We start from the raw sequence: 16445 nt of genomic DNA on the forward strand, positions 1-16445 counted from the left end.
GGTCAAAATGACATTATGGGATTAAAAATTAGACTGTGCCACAAGACACCATTTCCCATTAAAAATAAATAAAAAAATCCATCTAGCCTTCCTTAGTCGCAGCAATAGAAAACTGGGCACAAGACGTCCTAGAATTCTAATTTCCTGTTCATATAACCAGGGCTGTGGATTCGGTGAAATTTGACTCCTCTAAATTGCATATTATAATCTTGATGATTGAAAGTATAGAACATAAAAAGATCACTGCCAACACTTAGGTATTTTAACCATTTAAAGTGAACCTAAAGTCACCCCCAAAGAATGAGATGAACTCACCTGGGGCTTCCCTCAGCCTCCTGCAGACGATCGGTGCCCTCGCAGCCCCGCTCCAATGGCCCAGGACCCGCCGGCGAGCACTTCCGGTTTGGCCGTCACCGGCCGACAGGCATGGGAACGCGAGTGATTGTTCGCGTTCCCAGCCTGTATATCGCCCCCTATGCTGCTATTGCGGCCTCCAGGCCGCAATAGCAGCTTACATGCCTGTCGGCCGGTGACGGCCAAACAGGAAGTGCTCGCCGGCGGGTCCTGGGCCATTGGAGCGGGGCTGCAAGGGCACCGATCGTCTGCAGGGGGCTGAGGGAAGCCCCAGGTGAGTTCATCTCATTTTTTGGGGGTGACTTTAGGTTCACTTTAAGGACGACACTAATTGAAATATATGCCCTGCTTTGATGCTGATCTGTCTGCCAGGGCGTAGATTTCAATTCACTGACGCCACACGTTCTCGCCGCTTTAGTCGCTCTCGACGATCTCACCGATGTCTCCTGGCGCAGCTCACTTGCTCTGCTGTCTAACAGCAGAGCCCTGTGAGCTGGCCAGGAGTCGATTTCATTGGCTCCTGGAGTCTCCTGACCCTGTCTATCAACGTAAGCAACTCCCACTGGCTTACATTGATAGGCAGGGTCAGGAGCCAATGAAAGCAGCTCCTGACCGTCTCACAGGAACTCTGCCGTCATAGAAACGGCAGAGTGGGTGGCTGAGGTTCCCGGGGTGGACGTCGGTTATGTGCGGCGATTTGGTGTTCCACTGTTTTTGGTACCAGCGGTCACTGGTCTTTAAGGGGGCAGAGACCGCTGGTACTTAAGTGGTTAAAGGACAACTGTACAAAGAGTGATATGGAGGCTGCCATGTTTATTCCCTTTTAAACAATACCAGTTACCTAGCTATCCTGCTGATCCTCTGCCTCTAATACATTTAGCCATAGACCCTGAACAAGCATGCAGCAGTTCAGCGGGTTTCTGACATTATTGTCAGATCGGACTAGATTAGCTGCATGCTTCTTTCTGGTGATATTCAGACAAGTACAGCCAAATAGACCAGCAGGGCTGCTGCCAGGCAAATGGTATTGTTTAAAAGGAAATACCCGGTAAATATGGCCACCTAAATATTCTTCTCACCTCAGTTTTCTTTTAAAACTATATTAAGATGGCATCTGCTTTTGGGAGCAAATAGCTCCTGGCCAGGAAGCTGACACTTTACCCTGTTAGTCTTCCTGACCCATCATTGTCAATTTGAATGCCCCGGGATGTTGTCGGTATAAGAAGATTCACCGGAGCCCAATATCTGCTGGGTTCCAGAGTGTAGTCCTGCCACCTTGCAAAAAAAAGGCCTCTGCCTTTGCTATATCGGATATAGAAAGGCCAAAGCCATTTTCTGCAAAGGGGCAGAACAGTGTAGTATTAATTCTCATAATAAAATTGTAATTTAATAACTCTGGTACCCAAAATTTGCTCCGACTCCACAGCCCTGCATATAATTGGTAGCATTTTTGCTTTACACTAGGTCGGATACAACTATAATACATCAGGTACTTACTGCAATGGAAGGTGGTAAGAATAAAATAAAGTATGATAAAACAATTTGAATGTATATTATTAGCTTCAACCTCTTGCCGACCGCGTTACGCCGATGGCCGTGGCCACTGCGGCAGCCCCAGGACCACCTAACGCCGATTGGCGTAAAGTCCTGCCTGGGGCCAGCTAATGCAGGAGATTGCGCGCATCTCCTGCTGGGGGGGGGGGGGGGGGGGGGGGGGGGGGGGGGGGGGGCGGAGCTCCGCCCCGCCTTCAGTCTCCGAGCGGATATTGCTGCTCGGGAGACTGTTAGACGGCAATCTGTACAGCGCTGCGATCGGCAGCAGCGATGTACTGGGGACAGCCATGTCACACGGCTGTCCCCCTGGGGGACAAGAGAGCGTTCGGCTCTCATAGGCAGAAGCCTATGACAGCCGATCACCGTAATTGGCTGGCTGTAGGGAGGGAGGGAATACAATTAAAGAAACAGGGTTTTTATAACAAAAACACAAACAATATTTATTAAAAAATAAACGTGAGGGGAGCAATCAGACCCCACCAACAGAGAACTGTTGGTGGTGAGAAATCATTTGTGTGCTGTGTTGTGCGGCCCTGCAGCTTGGCCTTAAAGCTGCAGTGGCCTATTTTACTAAAAATGGCCTGGTCACTAGGGGGGTTTAGCACTGCAGTCCTCAAGAGGTTAAGACCCTTTCCCCCTCAACTAAAGTGCAGTTTGACTTTATTAAATTAGGTACACTAGTGCCTTGGAAATGCCCAACCAAAAATTCTACATACTTCAAGTAGGAATGAAATATACACAGTTTCATAATTCACAACAAAAAAAAAAACAAAGATCCCTGCTCCATCTCCACTCCATAACCTACTGAATGTAGAAAAACAATTTGCTTCATTCCAGCCCCAAACCATGCGTAAGGCGACCCTCATCTGACCGTAGTATCCGAGTCACAAAGTCAGATCGGAAGCAGACTATGGAGTGGACTATTTTCTCCCTGTCCCTTCACATGTGATCATCGCTTGGTGTCAGCAGCCAAGTAATGGACATCTCCAGGGGGCTAGGATGGGGAAAGTCTAGAACAAGATGGGGATAGCATGAGCAAGTGAGGGCATAACAGGGAGAGTCGCCTGCGCAGTAGTGTGGACCTGATCAGACTTGGCTATTTCCGCTGGAGCCCATCGCAAAGCCACCACTGCATCTGCACTGGAGCCGGGAAGGTAAATGATACAGGTGCTACAGTTGACAGATTTTTTTTTTTGGGGGGGGGGGGAGGAGCCAGCGCTGGATCCTGGAAGGTAAAGACGATGGAGGAAGCCTCGTTAGGATGCAGAGGCTTCTTCCTCCTGAGGTAAGTACACCCCTAAGGCCTGTTTTTTTTTTTTTTTTTGTTACAGTGTCTCTTTAACGCTTCCCTAGGGGAGGGGGGAAAAAAAAACAGACAGACATTAACCACTTTACCCACGCCCGTACGAATTTCTCCGTCCCTTTTTCCATCCTTTAACCCCCAGGGACGGAGAAATCCGTACTTTCCGCGCTCCCCCCGCTCCCGCTTGTAAACACGCCGCCCGCTCGCCCGGAGATCAATGAACGGGAAAATCCATTCCCGTTCATTGATCTAAGCCCCGCAATGATCCGCTGCTCTCCGATGGGCAGCGTGATCATTGTGAAAAAAAAACAACAAACACTCACAGCCTCCTAGTACTTCTTGCGAGCGTCCGGAAGGACGCTTGCAGGTCGCAATAAACAAAAAGTTACTGTTGCCATCTTGTGGCCAAATAGTAAAACTACACCCTAAGCATTTTTCACATAGAAATAAATGAGTGTTACACAAAAAATTAACTCATTACCTCCCACACTCCATTTTTTTTTTTTTTTTTTGTAATTAAAAAAAAAATTAAAAAATGTACAATTAAAAAAAAATACGTAAATAGTTACCTTAGGGACTGAACTTTTTAAATATTTATGTCAAGAGGGTATAACACTGTTACTTTATAAACTATGGGCTTGTAATTAGGGATGGACGCAAAACTGAAAAAAAAAATGCACCTTTATTTCCAAATAAAATATTGGCGCCAAACATTGTGATAGGGACATAATTTAAACAGTTTTATAACCGGGACAAAAGGGCAAATACATTTCATGGGTTTTAATTACAGTAGTATGCATTATTTAAAAACTATAATGGCCGAAAACTGAAAAATATTTTTTTTCCCACATTTTTCCTATTTTCCCATTAAAACACATTTAGAATAAAATAATTCTTGGCATAATGTCCCACATAAAGAAAGCCTAATCGGTGGTGGAAAAAACAAGATATAGTTCATTTCATTGCGATAAGTAATGATAAAGTTATAGACGAATGAATGGAAGGAGCGCTCAAAGGCGAAAATTGCTCTGGTGCTCAGGGGGTAAAACCCCTCAGTGGTGAAGTGGTTAAAGGGAAGGTTCAAGCAAAAAAAAAAAAAAAAAAAAAAAAAAAAAAAAAAAAAAAGGGAGTTTCACTTACCATGGGCTTCTACCAGCCCCATGCATCCATCCTGTGCCCTCGTAGTCACTTACTGCTGCTCCAAACCCCCGCTGGCAGCTTGCAGACCTCGGAGGTCGGCGGGCCGCATTGCATACATTTTTACGCATTCCTGCTCGTGCAGGAACATTAACACGTAAATTTTTACGCACTGAACCAGTAATGCGTAAAAATGTATGCGTTAATGTTCCTGCACTACCGGGAATGCGTAAAATTGTACGCAATGCGCCCCGCCGACCTCCGAGGTCGGCAAGCTGCCAGCGGGGGACTGGAGCAGCAGTGAGTGACTATGAAGGCACCGGATTGCTGCATGGGGCTGGTAGAAGCCCCAGGTAACAAACTCTTTTTTATTTTGCTTGGACCTTCCCTTTAAGGTAGCGTGACATTAACTTTTACTTTAATTAATTGGCAGCAATCATTTACTACTAAATGACTGGACAGGCCACTAGGGCTCTTAAAGAGAACCAGAGTGGAATGCTTCACTAAAATAGAAAAAAATATTTTATACATACCTGGGGCTTCTTCCAGCCCCATAAGCCTGGATCGCTCCCACGCCGCTGTCCTCCGCTTCCTGGATCCGCCGGTATCAGGCCTGTCACTTCCGGCGGACGCGGCCAATTGTCCGCATCACAGGGGCTCCCTCCATACCCGTACGCATGCGGCTGCGCAGTAAGCAGCCACACGCCTACCTGTATGTGATGCGGAGAATTGGCTGCGTCCGCCGGCCGACTCGCGGCAATGACGAGACCCGGGACCGGCGGACCAAGGCAGCGGAGGATGGCGGGGTGGGAGCGATCCAGGCGTATGGGGCTGGAGGAAGCCCCAGGTATGTATAAAAGCTTTTCTTCATCCTCTCTGGTTCCCTTTAAATCCTAAAATCTACAGGAAGACAAATCAGACGTGAGAAAATGGTTAAGCATCCCTTTTAGTGGAGTAGCAGTTATTATATTTTATCAGCCATAGACGCCTAGCCTGATATCACAGCTCAGCCCACTTGTCTCTACCACCTATTTTCTTTTCCTGTAAGAAATCCTCACAAACCCTATTAAACATTTTCATCTACAGACGCTGAGAAGGCTTTTGACCGGGTGGAGTGGGCCTTCATTGAAGGGGTACTGAAATATATAGGCATAAAGGAGAACATGGGAAGGAGGATCACGGCACTAAACGCCGAACCAAATGCGATGGTAAGGGCAAATGGGGTCTTATCGGACACGTTTGGTATAAAGAATGGGACGCGACAGGGGTGCCCCATGTCCACAATGATTTTTGCGCTGACATTGGAACCCTTCTTGTGCAGGGTTAGGCGGACTCCAACACACGGGGCATTGAAGTAAGGGGAAAAATGCACAAAGTGGCAGCATATGCCGATATGTTTTATCCTGTGGATCCACATATTTCTCTCCCAAACTTGATGCGGGAATTTCATAATTTTGGTTAGTCTCAAACTAACAATAGCCTGGGGGTTGGAGGAGAGCCAGAGGAGCCTGCTGAAGGATAATTTCTCGTTTAAGTGGCCAGATAAAGCGCTGAGGTACCTGGGAGTTAAGATGTTTAGTTTAAAGGATATGGTATTATATAATTATTACCCGATGCTGGAACAGGTAAAAAAAGATTTGGAGTCCTGGGACCAACCAAAAATTCTCATGGTTTGAGAGAGCTACAGGGCTATAATTAAAATGAATATTCTTCCTCGGTTACTGTATCGGTTCCAGGCCCTACCCATACCAAAGCCATCTTGTTCTTTTAAGAACCTAACACGTTGCATTAATAGATTCACAAATAGGGGCCAAAAGACGAGAATAAGCTATAGATTACAGATGGCAGAAAGGGAAAGGGTTGGCGGTACCAAATTTCAAGTACTATTATGAAGCCGCGAGATTGACAAAAATAGTAGACTGGCATAGGCATGCAGAAGAAAAAAAAAAGGGTATCTTTAGAGGAAGATACAGTGGGATGCCCCCTGACAAAGTTAATGTGGACTTCAGAGAAAAATAAAAAGAATATACAAGGCAAGGGGATAGAAATTATAAAATATACGGTAGGGACCTTTGAAAAATATAGGGTAAAGGAAGAGATTTCCCCCTGGCCTTTTATGCCAATACTGGGAAATAATAAAAAAAAAAAAAACACTTTCCTCCGGGTATACATCCAAGTAGTTATCCCAATTGGAGGGGAGAAAAGGAATTAATAGCCCGAGATCTAGTGATTAACGGAGAATGGGTCCCCTTGCAGGAACTGGAAAGAAAGGGGGAGAGGAGAACACTAGACGAATGGAGCCACATCCAAATTTAAATCTTTTTGAAAAGATGTGGTACTAAAGAGGCCCTAAAAATACCCCATTTGAAGAGATGTGTAGGGGAAGGGGCCAACAAAGAAGGACCCTTTCAAAGATATATGCCTTATTGAATGGGACAGAAGACCCTGCGGCCTCAGTGCAGGCCGGTTGGGAAAAGAACCTGGAAAGACCATTCACTGAGGGACAGTGGAAGAAAATAACTAAAAATGGCAAGCAAGTCATCTATATCTACAAGGGGCCAGGAAGCAGTATATAAGATATTTGCTAGATGGTACCTCACCCCTGAGAGGATGAGTAGGATGTTCCCAGGTACCTCAGCGCAGTGTTGGAGGTGTGGAAAGGAAAAGTCAGACATACTGCATATTTTCTGGGGGTGCAAAGAAATACGAGAGTTGTGGGATGCTGTGAAAAACTATACCTTCCAAATAACAGGAGGGGAACTCCCGGATGACCCCGGATGACAGCGCTGATGTTACTCACTGAGCGTGCTATAGATGCAATTCCTATTACAGTCTATGGTGGTGCCGGCTGTGCCAAAATCCGCTTTGTGTTCCACGTTTGTCCCCGTGTCCTCTCCTGCTTGGGCACAGTACAAGGAGTCCCCGACATTGCGGCAGGTTAGAGGTTGGTATTGGCAGGTGTTCACAAGTCAGGACCTCCCTGCATTTGGACTAGAAGACGCAGTGACTTTCCCCCACATTTGGGATGAGAAAAGTGAGTCTTATAGTCCAAAAATACAGTACATTTTGAAAAAAGTTGAAAGATATTGAAAAAAAAACACATTTTCATCCTCCTATGTACTTCATCCTCTCATTCTTCCTCGATGATCTTTTTCATCTTTTTAACTCCTCAAGGTATCCCAATTTATTTCAGTGCAATGCTAATTCGAGCCATTTCCTCCAGCTGGCATTTCTCCATTCATCTTCTCAATTATGCCAAGCTTTAAGCATTGTACTTTCCATTCCAGTAAAACACATTGTGTTCTTAAGTGTTCGCTGACATGACATGTTCTCCTAATCCTTACAAATGATGCCACCCTGGTATGGTTTGCCAGATTAATTACATTACACTTCCTACGGATAAGAGAAATCCTGATGTCACCTAAAACATTTTAGAGAGTAGTTTTATCCTTGTTGGGAGTTTTGTCCAAACTTGACCAATTTCAGCCTTCCACTGGCTTTGGAGAGTGGACATTACTCATCAATTCTTTATCAATTTACTCGTTATATGCACTATTGCTTTGAAGCGTTCTTGTCAAAGGGACCCAAAATGTGAGTAACAAATGTTCCTTATTTATTTTTATAAGCTTTATTGATTAAACTTTCATTGAATTTGGAACGTTTTACTAATATCATGCTTGTCTGAGCACCAGTTGACAGGATTGTACTGATTTACCCAGACTGACATTGTTGCAAGCACTGAGGTGTTTTTCTGTGGGACCCCCGTGGTGTAGGTTTATGCTAGACAAGAGTTTTTCTCTGCATTGTTGCGATTCCAGATGTCTTTGTAATGTGCTGAGAAATGTCCATAAAGTAGCCACCACTGTCTAGCAGAAAATTGCACTAACATGCACATCTTTACTGACCCAGGAAGGGAACAATACCTAGCAAATCAAAGCCCCAGCTCCTGACCAATTAGCTTTTTTTTGGTTTTGTTTAATTTCTACATTACATTCCTTTCCTGTGTAAGAGGAGAGTTGCATGTTTGGAGATTTTCCGCTTGACATCAGTGGCCAAAGAAAAGTTGTGATGAACAGATTATAGGTGATACTGATGCTGTTGTGAGAGTTGCATTGGGTGATAAAGTAGCTGCACACATGTCTGAGTACAGTAACTGCAGCAATGAAAATCGCAGTCAGTACTGAGTGTATCACAACAGCTCATACTGCACTTGTGCCAGCAGAGCTACCCAGAGCTTAGTCGCTCCCCTACCCATACAGCCACACAAGCACGATGATTAACCACTTCAGCCTTCAGTCGTTTTCACTTTATGCATCCGAGCAATTTTCACCTCCCATTCATTAGCCTATAACTTTATCACTACTTATCAGAATGAACTGATCTATATCTTGTTTTTTCCGCCACCAATTAGGCTTTCTTTGGGTGGTACATTTTTCTAAGAGCCACTTTACTTTAAATGCACTTTAACAGGAAGAAGAAGAGAAAAACGGAAAAAAATTATTATTTCTCAGTTTTCAGCCATTATAGTTTTAAAATAATACATGCCTCCATAATTAAAACTCACGTATTGTATTTGCCCATATGTCCCGGTTATTACACCGTTAAAATTATGTCCCTATAAAAATGTATGGCGACAAGATTTTATTTGTAAAAAAAGGGGCATTTTTTCCGTTTTGCATCGATCACTATTTACAAGTTTAAAATAAAAAAAAAAGTATAGAAATATTTCATCTTTACATTGATATTTAAAAAGTTTAGACCCTTAGGTAAATATTTACATTTTTTTTTTATTATTGTAATTTTTTTTATATTAAACATTTTATTTGGGTATTTTTTGGGAGGGTGGGATTTAAACAGAACTTTTATAATGCAAATGTGTTAAGGTTTTTTTTTTTCACTTTGTTATTTTACTTTTTGGCCACAAGATGGCGGCCATGAGTTTACATGACGTCACTCTAAGCGTAACATACTCTTAGAGGGACGTATGGGGGACACAACAGCCAGAAAAAGGCGGAGCTTTTGAGAGAAGCTGTCGCTTTTTTTGCGGGGGAGAGGAATCAGTGATCGGGCACCATAGCCCGATTCACTGATTCGTGGGCTAACGATCCGCGGCCAGGAGCGCACGTGTGCGATCCAGCGGCGGGAGCGCGCGGACGTGCACATGGCCTCCTGGGCGTAGCTAGTACGTCCAGGAGGCCAAAGTAGTTAAAGTCTGGTACACACAACCAATTTTGTTTGGCCAAATTTAACATTTTCATGTAGTGTGAGGGCCAATGGATTTTGAACACTATGAACAGATCGGTAAGCTCTCATATTACGTGGAGGTGGTAAAATTGGCCAAATATAGACCAATCAAAAAATTGAATGTGTGTACCAGACTTGAGAAGAAATCCCCTTTCCCTAAAAAAAAATAATAAAAAAAAAAATAGATAAGTAATGCACACTAGAAAACAGACATGAATCACCTTCAATGTAAAGTGGTTCAACAACATCATGGTTGATCAACTCAAAATTTTCATGACCAATCCAGTGCTCCACATTTCTTTTCCGCCCAGTAAAAAAGTTGTCAACAACTGTGACTTCATGGCCATCCATCATCAGTTTGTCAGTAAGATGTGATCCTACAAATCCTGCACCACCTGTTACCTGTAAAACAATCATTGATCAAAATATGGTTAGCTCTGACTGCAAGAAGCACATAATATGCATCAGCTCAAAACAAATACAAAGAAAAAAACAAAAACACAAAGGCCCATATGCAATTAACTTTTTCACCTGAGTTATCTCCTAGGAGAGAATTTTTATCTTCTCTTGAAACTAACTTTTTAGAATTTTACAATTGAAAAAGAACCCCAAAGTTAGTTAAAAAGCGCCATTACATTTTTTTTGTTTTTTCTTGCATGCTGGTGGCTTGAAAGGCATTTTATGACAAGTTGTGAATATATCACCTGGGAGAAAACTCAGGGTAAAAATGGAATTGCATATGGCCCAAAGTGTCTAACTTCAGCTTAACGTACCAGTCATGATAAAAAAAACAAAACGGAGTAGCAAGAACAGTGTGTGTGTGTGTGTGCGTGTGCGTGTGCGCGCGCGTGTGTGTGTGGGGGGGGGGGGTGAGTGGGGGGGGGGTGTGTGTGGGGGGGGTGTGTGTGTGTGTGGGGGGGTGTGTGTGTGTGTGTGGGTGGGTATGTGTGTGTGGGTGGGTATGTGTGTGTGGGTGTGGGTGTGTGTGTCTCTTCCAACTCTCGATAGTGTTGACAGCTCAGGCATCTATGACTTTTTCTTCTATGGGTAGCTCAAACCTCAAATACTGTGGATGCACGCCACTCTCCAGAGCTTAAAGGGAACCCGAGGTAAGAGGGATATGGAGGCTGCCACATTTATTTCTTTTTAAATAAAACCAGCTGCCTGGCAGTCCCCCTGATCCTCTGCCTCTAATCATTTTAGCCATAGATCCTGAACAAGCATGCAGCAGATCAGGTACTCTGACTCAGGTTTTACTGGATTAGTCATATGCTTGTTCCAGGCTTTTGACTCAGACACTATGTATGCCAGAAGATCAACACGGCTGCCAGACAACCAGCATTGTTTACAAGGAAATAAATATGGCAGCCTCCATGTCACTCGCCTAGGGTTTCCTTTAACTGCAAATTAGACTAATTCACCAGGCAATTAAAGATTATGCGAGAATATCCAGCCACTAACTAAAAAACACTTAGGCATACATACTGCACTGCTTTAATACAACCAAACGCACGTCACACTATCAAACCAGGTAGACTAACCTGGCTTACTAAATGGACTGCAGTTTAAAGAGAATCTGTACTCTAATATTCTTACACTAAAAAGCATACCATTCTATTCCTTATTTTCTCCTGGGCCCCTCTGCGCTGTTTCTGCCACTCTCTGCTGCAATCCTGGCTTGTAATTAACAGTTTTAGGCAGTGTTTACAAACAAACTAACCAGCTTGTGATAGGCTCACATAAACAGAGTGTGTGAGTCATACAGAGTGTGTGAGTCATACAGAGTGTGCAGGGGGCCTGCAGAGGGTGTGTATCGCTTCTATCCAATCACAAGCAGCCCTGCACATTCCACACATTCAAGCCTTAGCACGACAGAGGAAAGGAGATAAGATTTATTACAGAGACAGTGCAATTAGGAAAGGCTGCAGTAAGCCAGAGCACATAAGAACAGGCATAGGAACTTATAGGATAGAAGAACTAAGGCTGAAAAATTTGTTACAGAGTCTCTTTAAAGCTAATGGGAACCGTAAGGTAAATAGAAAAAAGCCAGATACTTAGGCCAAGGAGAAGGAAGGCTCTGGGTCCTAATAAGCCTTCCCTCTCCTGTCCCTGTGCAGCGCTGTCCCCGGGAGCAGTATTCGACCAATTAATTCAAATACTGCTCGCTCCGCTGCCGAAGGAGGCTTCGAAAGCAGTATGGAGCCGCCTGTCTATGGGAGGACTCGGCTCCTGAAGACTTCCGAAGTCCCCCTGCAGCAGGGGATGCAAACATGGGAGCCAACGCTGCACCGAGGTCACTGGGAGAGGAGAGAGAAGCCTTCCCTCTCCTAGGGTAAGGATCTGGCTTTATTTACCCAAAGACAAGACAAGATTTTGACTCAAACTAGGAAATTCCCATCAGTCTGCATTCTTCCCAAATTACAGTGTTGATATTTAGTGATAGTTTTAATTCTGGAGCCATCCACACCTCTGAGCTTTCATTCTCATATGAGCACTGTCTCAGCTGATAAGAATAGCAAAAGACTAAAGACATGCGACTATAGTCGTTTGAAACAATTGATCCCCGATCATTTCAAACGACGATCGTTTAAAAAAAAAAAATCCAACGATCATTAAGTCAAACGATGGGCGAGCTAGAGCGTTAAAAAAAAAATCCGCCAAGGCAGATCTTTCGTTTTTAATGACGATCGTTTGCAAAAGTAGTACATCGTTAGAAAACGGTCGTTCGTACTAGGCTTGACATGCACATTTTGTTATATCTCCATAGAACCTTTCATTTTTACGCGCAAGCGCAACAGTTGCTTTTCGTGATGTAACGTTCATTCTATGAATGTGTCCTGTGACACGTTAATTGCTACATGATTATACCATTATACAAAAAAGAAGGATATGCGCACAGGACTGGAGGTTCCAACCTGAGTGCTACTCCCCAGTAGTAATCACAATAGCTCTGTTCCAAGGATAAGCGGTCGTGCACATCAGGTAAAATATAACTTTTATTCCAAGACTATTAAAATTCCATAAACATCACCATCAAGAAGAGAGGTACAGGCAAAGAGAGAAAGGTGACCTTTCTTCTTGTTATATTTTACCGGATGTGCACGACCGCTTATCCTTGGAACAGAGCTACATGATTAAACCATAATTGTCATTTTTACAGGACAGAGTGTATTTTTGTATGTTTTGTCAATGCTACATTATGTAAATGCTCTACCTACATACCTACAGTATGAAAGCTTGTACTGTAATGTAATATATGTAACGTTAGTTTTACAGTGTAACGTACATTTTGAACAGTTCGTTACGTACAGGCGGAACTTGCTATGATGTCACTTCCAGGAACAGTATGTGCCGTTGTTCCGGATCATTAACAAACGATCAGATCGTTACACACCTTTAAAAGCTAATTTAGGTAGTTCTTTCGTCAATTAAACGATCGTGCGTCATGCACAATGAACCATCGTTGTTGTATGTGTGTACGCTGCTTAAAGTCCTGTGGCAATTACCATATCTGTAGTAATTACAGGGCTCCAGCTCATGCATTAAGAGTAAAGGTGCGTACACACATGCGACTATAGTCGTTTGTAACGATCGTTCCCCGATCTTTACCAACGACGATCGTTACAAAAAACGAACCACCGACTATTAAGGCAAACGACGAACGAGCCAAATCGCTACAAAAGAAAGTTCTGTCTCGGCGGATTTTAACCAACGACGATCGTTTGCAAAAGTAGTACATCGTTGGAAACGGTCGTTCGTACTAGGCTTGACATGCGCATTTCACTATTTCTCTGTGAAACTTCTCATTTTTATGCGCAGGCGCAATCGTTGCTGTACGTGATGTAACGTTCGTTCTAACGATCAGATCGTTACACACCTTTTAAAACTATCTTTACTTAGGTCGTTCTTTCATCAATTAAAAGTTCGTTCGTCGTTCTCAACGAACGATCGTTGTCGCATGTGTGTACGTAGCATTAGTGGTTACATACACAGGAATTTTAATAGGCTATAAATCTGCTAATTTGACAGTTCATCCATGCTCCTCCTAATCCAACAGTCAACAGCAGTAGGTACTTCATTTCTCTGTGCTTGTATACAGAGTCAGACAATTTCTAGACACAAAGGGGGGCATCTATCACAGCAGGTGCAAAGTAAACCGGAACAAAATTGAAGCAGTTGCCCAAAGCAACCAATCAGGTATGAGCCATTAAACAAGGATTCTGACAGGCCACTCAAAGTAGATTTTGTCTAATTAGTAACACAGAACACTTACCAGTATTCTTTTCCTGTCCTTTTCTGACAAGAATTTCACAGGGGGATACTTCTGTGTAAAGCTGTAACAAGGAAATAAAGAAAAATATATGTAAATAGGGGAAAAAAGTCAGCACCACATTCTCCAACCGTATTGGAAACCCATTACTGTACAACAACCTTAAAGGAATCAAAATATGCAACATTGCTAAACATCTTTGGAGAGTCAATAGAGCATCCTGGCACGTTTCATGTTGTAGATCTTTTTTGTGCAGCCACCATGTTAATAGGAGACTCCTGCCCCAAGACATCAATACTGTAAAAAGCTACCTGCAGGCCACTCCCAGATCCCAACCATCCACCTGTATGCATATACAATGTATGACTAGTCCTATATATAGTGAACTTCTGATATACGGTAATATGCCATTTGGTGAGGTTCCTTGAAGTTTACTAGAAGGGGATTTTACACTGTGGAAAGCCATTATACATTGTGGAAAGGATACATGGACTGAATAAATACATTTTTAAGGCAGATTAGTTCAATACATTTTTTAAGATACCTTCACTTCCATACTACTGAGGCCCCTTTTCACCGAGGTCAGTTGCGTTGCAGAATAATTATGCATGGCAACTCACTGCCCATACAATTCTATGGGCCTGTTCACAGTAACTGAATGCATTGTTTTAACTCGCTGCAAGCAGGCTTTGTATTAAAGTCTATGGCCAATCTCCATTGCAGTTCACAGTCAGTGTAAGGTGTGAGCTACGCAACTGACCACTGTGAACCTAGCCTGATAAATGAGAGCATGCTCAGGTGCTGGGGGAACATGTACGACATGAAAAATTCTTGGGTTTGAAAGCCTTCTTTCAGAATCTTGCATTCTACCCTCGTGCTGGCCTTGCTGCACAGCAAGACTTTGCCAAATTTGCAGTATTCTGGGATAATCTCCACTTGTAGAAAGATGTCCAGTTGGAAAAAAAAAAAAAAAAAAAAAAAAAAAAAAAAGACCTTCCCCGATGTGTAGGCATCTCCAGTATATCTAAGGGTTCATTTCCACTAGGATACTTGTGTTTTGCATCCAAATTTGAATATGCAAACTGAATGCGATTTAGAAAATGCATGCGTTTTTAATGCAAAAATTTCACATCTAATTTTTAATCTGCATAGCAACATATCATTGGGCCTACACTGGAGAAAGAATGTTAGATGGGAAAACAGATTTTGAAAATTTGCACTGAAAACTTTTGAATTTTGGCTTTCATTTATCGTGATTTGTATGCGGGGCAGTGCGTGGGTGCGTAAATCTGCAGCATGCAGTCAATATTTGTTTCTGCATTGCAATGCATATGGAAACCCACATTCAATGGAAACCACTCCATTGATCTGCCTTGGTTTCAGCGTTAAAGCGAAAACTTGCATTGTGAATTTGCACTCAGTGGAAATTGGCCTTTATGCTAGGTACACACAATGAGAGTTTAGGGCAGATCGATAAGATCCAACATGTTTGATCTGATTTCCAATCGATTTTCTATAGAAGTGAATGGAAAAAAATTGATTGGAAATCAAACCAGTCATGTTGTAAATAATCAGACTGTCAGGAAATCTCATCGCGTGTACCAGGCATTAACCTTCTGCAGACATCAGCAAATGTATCTGTAGGTTGGAAATGTAGTGGGTCCTAACCCCCCCCCCCCCCCCCCCCCCGATTTATTATGAAAGTAGATTTTAAAATTGTTTTGTTTTCAAGCTGCATTACTAAGGAGAATACGAATTTCAAACAGTTTTATCACTACAGCTATACATTGTAGAATGAGGGACGGGCAAGTTGTAACCATTTAAGTGAAGTTATTTAACCAAAAAGCTCTGGGCATTCTTAAAAGTGAGCTCATCACTTGTACGTTGTAAGCAAGCATGCACCATTTGCAATTTATCACAGTACATCCAAACCATATTATGTTAACAGCTTCTGGACCACAGTCATTGAAACCTACGCCTGTTTGTGGCTGCTTAGTCCTGCCAGGGCATAGATTTCATTTACCACTCTCGACAATCTCTACATCGCCATGGCTCTGCTGTTGCTATGACAGCAGAGCTCTGTGAACCGTTCAGGAGCTGATTTAATAGGCTCCTGACCCCATGATCACTGTTGCACAATCACATTGGCTCACATTCATGAGAGGGTCAGGAGCCAATGAAAACGGCTCATGACTGGCTCAAAGAAATCTGCTGTTATAGCAACAGCAGAGCGAGGGGCCTGGGGCAATGGGCGAGCAGCGTAACCGGCGACAGCAGCTGGTCTATGCGGCAATGCAGTGGTAAGACCCTTTTTTTGGTACCAGGAGTCTCTGCTCCTTAAGTGTACCAGAGCCGATTACACATAAAAGATTTATACATACCTGGGGCTTCCTCCAGCCCCAACCGCACGGATCACTCCCACACCGCCGTCCTCAGCCCTCTGCAGCTCCATTACTGGGTCCTCTAACTTTCTCCAGTCGCAGCCAGTTTGACGCGCGCTCTTTACGTATCTCTCCAGCAGCATCTCTCTTCTTCAGCACTTCTCTTGCGCTGACTGGCTGGAGTTACGGAATTATGGAACCC

General features: G+C 43.4%; 1 protein-coding gene across 3 annotated transcripts in view; it reads right to left on the reverse strand.

The window, feature by feature from the left end:
• The window catches only part of UXS1 (UDP-glucuronate decarboxylase 1), a 120963-nt gene that overhangs the window by 39226 nt on the left and 65292 nt on the right, over window positions 1-16445 (reverse strand). For all 3 annotated transcript variants that reach the window (XM_068265299.1, XM_068265298.1, XM_068265297.1), the window contains 2 exons: window positions 13866-13926; window positions 9814-9994 (listed from right to left, as the gene is read on the reverse strand). In XM_068265299.1, the coding sequence (XP_068121400.1) occupies window positions 9814-9994; window positions 13866-13926 (242 nt within the window). The remainder of the gene's footprint in view (window positions 1-9813; window positions 9995-13865; window positions 13927-16445) is intronic.

Source organism: Hyperolius riggenbachi, chromosome 2 (assembly GCF_040937935.1).
Source record: "Hyperolius riggenbachi isolate aHypRig1 chromosome 2, aHypRig1.pri, whole genome shotgun sequence".
Lineage (NCBI taxonomy): Eukaryota > Metazoa > Chordata > Amphibia > Anura > Hyperoliidae > Hyperolius > Hyperolius riggenbachi.